This window comes from Chelonoidis abingdonii, chromosome 5, assembly GCF_003597395.2.
Source record: "Chelonoidis abingdonii isolate Lonesome George chromosome 5, CheloAbing_2.0, whole genome shotgun sequence".
Lineage (NCBI taxonomy): Eukaryota > Metazoa > Chordata > Testudines > Testudinidae > Chelonoidis > Chelonoidis abingdonii.
Genome location: NC_133773.1, coordinates 62,298,684 through 62,308,398, shown reverse-complemented (window position 1 = coordinate 62,308,398; position 9,715 = coordinate 62,298,684). Strand labels below are relative to the sequence as shown.

The following is a 9,715-nucleotide window of genomic DNA, read 5'->3' as shown; positions in this document are numbered from 1 at the left end:
TGGCCACAGCTGTTCTAGTTAATCTAAAGCAAACCTTCCTCCCTTGGCAGGGAATAAGGCCCCCTGCTAACACTCTTATGCTGCCCTCTGGCCATGCTGTATCACAGTGGGAACTTGATATCAAATCATCAGATAACTTAAGAACTGTTATAAAGAGGACTTATCAATTGTTCTCTATGTCCAGTGAAGATAGGACAAGGCAGCAAGGGAGACTGGGGTTAGATATTAGGAAAAACTTTCAAATTATCAGAATAGTTAAGCTTCCAAGGAAGACTGTGGATGGAAACCCCATCACTGGAGGATTTTAAGAACAGGTTAGACAAACATCTGTCAGTGATGGTCTGGTATATTTGGTCCTGCCCCAATGCATGGAGCTGGACAAGATGATCTCTTGAGGTCCCTTCCAGCCCTACTTTTCTGTGACTCTCTATTTTGTGATACTAAAAATGACTCTATAAATAATCATTTACTTTTGTTAAGAATGCAATGCCATTTACAGTAGGAAGCAGCTTGGTTTAGCTATAATGCATGATCTCTCTGAACTGTAACAAAATATTGTTTAAAAGTGTAATCAATGTTTTTAAATTTTATTTAGCAGCTTTGAAAATATAAAGTAGGTTAACAACAACACTGTACTTCTAGAGCATCTGAAGGATTTCAAAGCACTTTATAAATATTAATTAGTTTGTCAACATGCCTGAAATGAGTAAATAGTAGTACTGTAAATCCATTTAACAGATGAGGGAATACACAGGATAACTGACTGTCTCAGGGTCAAATAGTTAGTCTGTGGCAGAGCCAGGAACAGAACCCAGATCTCCGTATTCTCAATCCAACAAAAACGGACTTATCAACTGAATATTTGGGATTCAATCAATGGATTTGCTTTTGCCACATTCTCAGTGAAAACAGTTCACAAGAAATATTCCTTTGACTTCCTAACCAACATTTTAAGTGTTCTTGTGCCTCTTCCCCAAGGCTAGTCTCTCAATTTAAAGTCATGAGCTAAACATCTCGAGTCTCTGATAGAAATGGCAACTTGAAAATTCCTAATAATGTGAGAACTTCCAAATACCCTGGTGGCAGCTTCTGGCCCTTTTAGGTTACAATATTATTACAAAAGCCAGATGCCTAACTTTCAGAAGTGCTAAGCACAACTTCAAATGAAGTCAGTGGGATCACTATCAAGTCAGCAATCAGACCCCAGATTTTCAGTGGGCCTAAATAGTAAACAGGTACAGCTACCCGTCCCACAGTTTAAAAAAAAAAAAAAAAAAAAGTTAAAAGATTTAAATAATTTGAGTATCTGACCAAGGACAGATTGTATTTTAATCATATCTATGATGAAAATATGTTTGTCTCTTAAACTTTGTTTTAACCTTTATAAATATTATGGTGTGAATTTATGCACTGAAGCAACTGTGAAGTCTTAAAACTTTATCATATCCATATTATATGAAACTTGCTTTCAGTTTCAAACTTTCAGAAATATCCTTGAAGTTGCATCTTAGCCGCAATTTTGATTTACAACACAAAGGAATTTTTCTGGCCAGATCCTCTTTCTTGCAAATCTGCATAAACATATCAAAATCAAGAGGCATGAGTAAAATATCCTCACACACAGGGTGAAATCCTATCCCCATTGAAGTGAAGGAATGTTTTGCCATTGACTTCAGTGGGGCCAAGATTTTCACCCAAGTCCAATAATTTCAAAATGAATTATATAAATGGAAAGATTACCATTATTTTTCCTGGAAAGATCTTGCAATTCTGGCTGTTGTTGAGATGAATTTGACAAGTGACTTTCGGGTAGCTTCTTAGATGTCTTCAGAGGACAGAACTCCTGTTCTTTGAGCTCAGTTATATTTTCTAAAGTTTTAAGGTTAGTTTCCTTAGGAAACATACATGCTTGAAGATCCTCCTTCAAATCACACTCTGAAGAAGTACTTTTTATGAGAACTGTATTTTTTAGTGCACTTTCTTCTTTATCCAGAAAGTTTCCTGGAAGAGTTAAATTCTTCTGCATGTTTACATTTATGCTATTTGCATATTTTAGGTGTAGCCAGTTCTGACTAACAATATCAGTGCAAATGTCCTCTTTTGGTGCTGAGATTTGGTTCTCTACAGTGTGATTCTGCTTTTCATCAGTAGTTGTAATGGCACTGCCAGTTACTGTGTTTGTTTTTTGTTTACTGTAGTAAACAGAACATTTATGTTTCTTCTGAGAGTGGCTATAGGTTGCTGGACTTCTCTTTGCAGCATTCTGGCTTCGGCTGGATGGAGTGCCTACAGAAAGGAAGCCTTTTCCTTTGCCTTTATCAGAGGTGCTACAGGAATCGATAAACGTCTTGCAGCTGCCCCTGGATATGAAATAAAGAATTTTTAAGGTGTTTTTTAAATATATGTAAAGCCATCATTAAATTATATCTTTTAAAAAAGTATTTAGTGAGAGGCAAAGAGAAATATTAATGAAACATAAGAACTGGATTTCTACCTTCTTTCGGTATAAAACTCAGGAAGGGACAATTTACCTGAAGCTATCTTCTGTCCTAACAGAAGTGAGTGCTTACAGTGGAAAGATTCACTTAATGGCTATGGGTTAAATTCTCATCCAAGTTGCATACATGACTCCTACTGTCTTCAAAGGCACCCACAAATGTGTTTCCAAGCCCGAGGTATGTGCATCTTGTTTGGTCGCACAGGGAGTTGCATTTTTAATTACATCTAGATTTCAATAATAGCAATGATCCCTACACAAAGGCTCTGGGCACCCTGATATTTAATTCAATGTTACAATTTCACTGTGATTTAAGCATGAGTTTAAGTGCTTTGACCAACTCCAATACATGCTCAAATGCTTGACTGAACTAGGACCTAGGTTCAGAGATTAAGATTTGATGGCCTACAAGTGCTTTCCATTTCTAACTTCTGTGACTGTTAAATATCTACATGTAATTCCCATCACATAGTAGTAACAGGACCACAGGAGCTATGTAGTGTGTTTACATTACCCACCTTACATTTCATTATCTAGGTATTACTAACAAACACAAGATTAGTTATTCTCAGTTTTGTTCATCTGTCATCTGTACAGATTAAAACACCAGAGTGCACCTGATTATGTCAGAATGCTGAAAACTCACTGAAACAAAGAAGTTTCTTGGAACAGTATCTTTCTAAGGGAGTTCACAGTAATATCATAGTACAAAGATTTAGAATAGGCTATTCTATGTTAAACAGAGTGCAAATGACAGCACTTCAGAAGAAGAAGAATTTTTACTTGTAGGAATCAGAGCTGATTATATCCACAGGGTTGCTGTTTTGCTGTGATGAAGAACAGTGATTTGGTCTCTGTCTTGATTTCATGAATTCTGCTAAAATGTACTGTGCTTGTTGGAAGGCTATTAGAATCACACCCAATAGGGACAAACTGCAAAAGAAAACAACAGGTTTCACTACATGCATGTCTCTAGACAAATGAACAAAACAGACCAATTCCATAGCAAGAACTGTTTTTCAGACTATATGTTGGTAAATTCCAAACACAAAGATACCTAACATTGAATGGGGTATGGTACAAACAAAAAGTTTCTAGAAGTAAAAATTATTAGTGTTTTATTTTTATGTTCCTGGAAGCTATGATTATTTTCTGGTAAAACAACTGAACTATTAGTTTTACAACAAAAACAAAAATCAAACCTAAAAAACAAGATAATTTGAAGATTGAAGCTAAACTGAGGACAGACATATTTCATTTTGCTTAGCTATTGCAGAGATCTCATAACAATGCAAGATGAATAGGGCATATTGTAATAAACCATATACTTCACATGTATAGGATATGTACATGTATTTTCAGGAAGACAGACTGGATGATCTCTTAGATCCCCTCTTACACAAACTTCTATGATTCTGTGATGTTATTATTTCTCAAGCACTAATAATGCACTCACTGCTACACAATATACAAATATAAACACAGTCATTCCCCCAAGCAGCTAACAAGCTAAACTATAAACACCAATGAGACAAACTGCACTGGAGGCCCCAGGAGGGCGGGGGGGGGGAACCCTCTTTTTTAAAAACAAACAAATGAACAAAAACCTACTCTCATGCCTTTCTAGAAAGGACGCTAACATCAAATTTACTAGAAACATCAACCTTCATTCTTTGGGGGTCAATGTTTGAAGTCATAAAGGATTTTTTCTGTATGGTATATTATAGCAAGGGTGAATTATGGGTAATTTTTTGCTTCCTCCAGAAGTAGTCTATATACTATCATCAGAAAGCAAAATATGTAAACTAATGGAAAATGGCTCTATTCCTATGTTCTTGCAGCATCTAGTAATCAGGCTTTTTCATTGAAATACTTTTAGTTTGTATACAGTGCAAACAGAAGTATTTTGGATTTCCAGGCCACAGAATAAGCATGCACTGACATGTTATAGTCTTAACATGACATTTACATTCACATCCTATCAATTCTGAAAAGAAGGAGTGAAACTATTAGGATTTAAAGATGTGTATGAAAATGGCCCCAGAAATCACCTACACTGAGAATAGTTTCTCAGTTATATTATATAATATAAAAGGTAGAATAGCGTGTGTATGTGAACACACACACAAACACATTACAGACCCAGAACCTCATCTGTTGTAAACTGACATAGGTCTACTCACTTCAGAGGTAGGCCGCTTTACACCCACTGAGAATCTGAGACACAAAATTAACTAATTTACATATGCTGAGACACCTTTCCACCACAGCCTCTTCAACAGAATTTCTTAACAAAAAACCACATTAAACAAGAGCATGTTAATAAAAAGAGGGCCTCTTTATTTGTTTTAAGCAATGTCACTAAAACGATGTAAACCTACCAGAAATGCTTAGGGTAGATTATATGTCCATTCAGTTCCTTTTGGGCTGCTCAGATACTGACAGAAACCACCCACATCTACTGCTGAGGATTTCCATGGCACGGAGGAGTGCTCAGTGGGATAAAGTCACTCCTGGGGCCAGGGGTGCTGGAAGAATTTGTATAGTAGAGGTGGTAAGAGCCATTGAACCAAACTATAAACCCTGAATATGATGGAAACCACTTCAAACCAGGGAGTGCAGCAGCACCCTCTCCGCATCCCTAGTTCCAGCACCTACGCCTGGGGCATAAACAAAGCAGGAAGGGGAAATGGCTAATGCTTACTCTGCTCTTAAGTATCCCCAGGTGACATATGGGCCCATAGGGCTCATATTCACCTGGCAGAAGTTAGAACATTTGGATGCTACAGAGAATCTGTCCATAAAATGTATGACTTTACTAATAGCTTAAAAAACTTTTTATTTGCATCCATGCTAACCATCTATAGTTATCTAATAAAACACTGCCATAGGTGTGCATGGCACTTTCCAGGCAGGAGAAAACATGCTCATTGCCCAACAAACAGGTTAAACTTATTACAAATCCAATCCTGCAAAGTCTGAACATCCTCTATGTTCAGTACCTAGGTCTTTGAAGGATCAGACCCTAATTATACACCATGACATTACGCATTTCTCTAAAACTGACATTTTATATAAAGGTGGCAGCTGCTGAAATGTAACTCAAAGAACCAAAAGCAACTATAAATCTTTGATAGATTGATTTTATTTTCTTTTGAATTTGGGTGAGGCGTGCATGGTGCAAGAAGCAAGTACATTACCTAACAAAGAGAACTGTGAGCCTCCAGAAAGACTCTTCCCAGATAGGTCCTGGCACTACATCTGCACACAAGGGCAACAAATGGTGAGGAAGGGTTACGTTGAGTGTGAAGTGGAACTCTACATCAGCAGCAGTCACCAGAGTAAGCTCACGGATTACCCACGAAGAAGTAAAATCAGGTGTAAACCTGTCAGCAAAATAAATGAGGCCAGTGTTATTTTTCTATAGTAAGATTTAGTTTTATTAAGATGTCATTGATTTAAAAATACTAAACAGTGATCATAAACAGCTTCTAATTTTCTAAGCAATGACAGCTACTTGCTTAAAGACTGCCCCCTGCTGACCAGTTTATGTAGTGATGTTAACATCTACCTAAGAGAAGCACTTGCCTGCCTGCTTTACAACTGTAATTGTGTTGGCATTCTCTATGTGATATGTAATATAAGGTATTATTTCATTTTGATGTTTCCTCCTGGAAAAGGAAAATGGATAATCAACAAATACTAAATGCTACAGTGCTAAAACGTACAGACCTTTTCAAACAGTTGAGAGTGCACTGTATTTGCTGTATGTACAAGCACAATCACTGCATTACAATCATACCCCTTTTTCCTTGTGTTTAAAATCTTGAGTTACACTTGCATGGACATCAGAAACAATACTTAAAATACGTATTGGTAGAAGCACCTGACTAACTGGTACTAATGACTGTGATACGCATAGAAAATCAGCGAACAAATGATAAAACAATGAAAAAAAAAGCAACTATAAGTTGCTCATTTGTCCTGTTCAACCATTCAACTTTAATTTATTAATACTTCATAATGTAGTAATAAAAAATACCATAGTATGCTTTGTAAAAATAATCTAATTTTACTAATATGAGACTTCACTATAGCACTTGCTTTTAATGTAACAGTCACGGAAAAGAGGAGAGCTTTATCTGTTCATTCAAAACAGACAGCTTCTGTGGACTAATGAGGTGAGGTTCTTCTGCAATTTCAAATTCACGCTTAAGATAAACTAATTTCTCAGTTAACAATCAATGCTTACACAATGCTGAGCTCTCGCGAAGAGTTCTGAGCCAGGAAAAATTCCTGACAGTCTAACACTTCAAACCCATATCCTTGGCAACTGTACCCATTAATCTTCATAGATGATACAGTTATAGGAAGAGGCCCAATATTCTCCACTTTGAAATTTTTTGTGATAGATAAAATTTGCTTGCTGTCTTTCAGTTCTAAAGGAAAGAAAATTAGCATTTAGTAACTACGCAGCACAGAGTGTAATTTTACTTTCAATATTATTTTAGAAATTACTGCTTATAGTTAACATTTTTTTTAAAAAGTTCCAAAAGTGAGAGTTAGATTTTTCATTTGATAAATTGCATTTTGCAGTAACCCACTACAGAATTTGTAAGATCATCAGCCTTGTGTCATGACAAAACAGAACCTGCATCTGTTTTACTACTGGGCTTTGACAAATTTCTTTACTTTGACAAATTCGATTTCATTAAATGCTGTAGAAGTATTAATAATAGGAAAAAAAAATAACAAAAAACAAATTAATTTCTACGCTGCTGCACATTCTTTTTACTAATACCAAAATATTATCCAAAATGCTTTTTACTCAACACATGAAGTGTTCTTTATCATTACGTCTACTGTCTGCACTACTATATATGGAGGTGATTTCTGAATTACAGGAAGGTAGTAGGGGGCAAGCTTGATGGAAATGCTTTTTAAAGATGATTTCCTGACCATTTGGGGTTTTTTGTTGATGTCTATACATGTAATTTACATAATCCATTTCAGCCATCACAGCTGATCCAGGTCATGATTTTTCCCCTTTATGCTATTCCTGTATAACATCAGCATCACTACAGTCACAAACTATATGGAGCACAGTAATGCATTGCTACAGGATCAGACACCTGATTTTGTTACTCACGTCGTCTGCAGTCCATGAGTGTAGCTTCTGGCACCTTAAATCTAAGTGACCCTCCTGCACCTGGCAGTCTTCCACCTACTTTTAATAATTCTCTGGCTCCAAAGCCTTCTACATTGACCACATCCAGAACAGTCAAGTTATTTCTGTCATAACAGGAAAACCATGCAATGAGCTCTTGGTACAGAAAAGATAACTCAGCAAAACCATCCCACTTCTATCATAATCTTGGTGCCAGTCCATCACAGTTCCCACCTCAGCAGCTGCAGAGGTCACACAGCAGCAGAATCAGTGTGCACACTGTGGATCAAATTCATGCCCATACAGCAGGTCAGCACAAGGCCTATACACCACTGAAGTCCCACTTAGGCTTTCTGAGCAGAGATGATTTTCACCCCCTGTGCAGTGCAGAGCCAAATTCCATGGAGACTGTCTCCAAGATAGTGCGCACAGAGCAGCTGGGAGCCAGAGGGTCTGCCACTGGATAGCAGCTGTCTCAGCTGGTGAGAGGGGTGGGAAAAATTCCTCCCTTACCAGCACTCTCTTCCTGTAGAGATTCTAGTACACGGTCTGCTATTCAGGCTGGGCTCTGGGTCCCTGGATTTGGTCCCTTAAGAGCCAATGTAGTCTAATTGATCACACTGCTAACATCAAGGAGTTAGATGAAAATCATGTCTTAGTGATAAGAACCAAATTAATAAACCTCTTCTTCAGAACAAAACTGATGGGAAATGGAAGGTATTATTCTGCAATGTCAACCACTGGAACTATATGTTTTTGTGTGTTTGAATATGCTTATGTACAAAAAATCACTTCAGTTAGAACTCTATTTATTACAGTGTCCACTTCCACGAGACACAGATGCAAAGTGTAGATCAGATTTTGAAAATATTTTTAAGTGAAATGGAGGTATATAAAATGGAAATGTGGTGTATTTGTCTCTGCTGCAGTATTTGGCAAAATTATTTTCTTGAAGCTGTTTATTTATTGCTTACAAAAGCTAGGTTAAATTCAGAAGCTGGCCTACCTGATTAATATAAGGGATGCTACTCTTCTGTAGTCAACTGGTGTAAAAACTACACCAATCCTTCGGGTTTCCAATGGTTGTAAATGTAACTGAAGCACCTCAGAACTGGATTTCATGTTAGTAAGGTCCTCCTGATGTGCCTCCTGAAAACAAACATGCATTTATTTATTTATTTGGCATAACACATTTAAAAAAAACCCCATCCCAATAAAGCAGACATTACATCGCTGCTCAGCACTGTGTAAAAAATCTCTGGGTAAGGTGCAATTACTGCCATTTGACAGCATAAATCCCATCATATAAAGCTGTTTATTTGATCAAAAGTTCACATGACAGCATTTCTTTTATTATGAGGAATGTATTACTTTATTCTTTTAAATCAGATTTTACTTGCTAATATGGAAAAGTATTTATTTTTATGAAGTGGCTTTCATATTAAAGGAATCCCCGAACTACTTTACAAAGCAGGAAGCGTGGTAGTGTGCTCTGACTATATAGGAAAATGTGGCAACCATTATGCACACAGCACTGGATTTTAGAACTGGATTTAATTGACTGTTGGCAATTAGTACAATTATTTGAGCCACTGTAAACACACCACAGAGAACTCCTTAACATTGTAACACCACCACCACCACCACCGCAGTAAGGCTGGAAATATTATCAAGTTTGGGGGTTTTATTGGTAGGATCATTTATTCTTTTTCACTATTTAAACAAAAACAGAACAAAACACATCCTAAAAGCTTTCTATGCCAGAATCGGGCCTCTCCTCTGACAAAGAGAACATTTAGCCACCTACAGAACTAAAAGATACAGAAACAATAGTAAGGAAATGGCTTCTGGGTTAAAGATCGCACCTGGCCAATTTTCTTTTTTTTTGGTTCAAAGTGTTTTTATGATTTGTAATATTTTACAAACCTAAATTACAAACTACAAGACACACAATTAACAGCTAACATTTATGAGAAGAAAAACAAATGGGGCACATTTTCAAACATAGCCTATAATTCTATACATGCAACTGTGTGCACGTACCCAGGTGT

The 9,715-nt window shown here is 36.9% G+C and overlaps 1 protein-coding gene across 3 annotated transcripts in view; it reads right to left on the bottom strand.

Moving 5' to 3' along the window:
• Nucleotides 1-9,715, bottom strand: part of TMEM131L (transmembrane 131 like) — a 127,855-nt gene that overhangs the window by 32,844 nt on the left and 85,296 nt on the right. For all 3 annotated transcript variants that reach the window (XM_032793500.2, XM_032793502.2, XM_032793501.2), the window contains exons 20-25: nucleotides 8,671-8,813; nucleotides 7,647-7,789; nucleotides 6,750-6,936; nucleotides 5,698-5,883; nucleotides 3,281-3,430; nucleotides 1,741-2,360 (exon numbers count right to left, since the gene is read on the bottom strand). In XM_032793500.2, coding sequence (XP_032649391.1) covers nucleotides 1,741-2,360; nucleotides 3,281-3,430; nucleotides 5,698-5,883; nucleotides 6,750-6,936; nucleotides 7,647-7,789; nucleotides 8,671-8,813 — 1,429 coding nt within the window. The remainder of the gene's footprint in view (nucleotides 1-1,740; nucleotides 2,361-3,280; nucleotides 3,431-5,697; nucleotides 5,884-6,749; nucleotides 6,937-7,646; nucleotides 7,790-8,670; nucleotides 8,814-9,715) is intronic.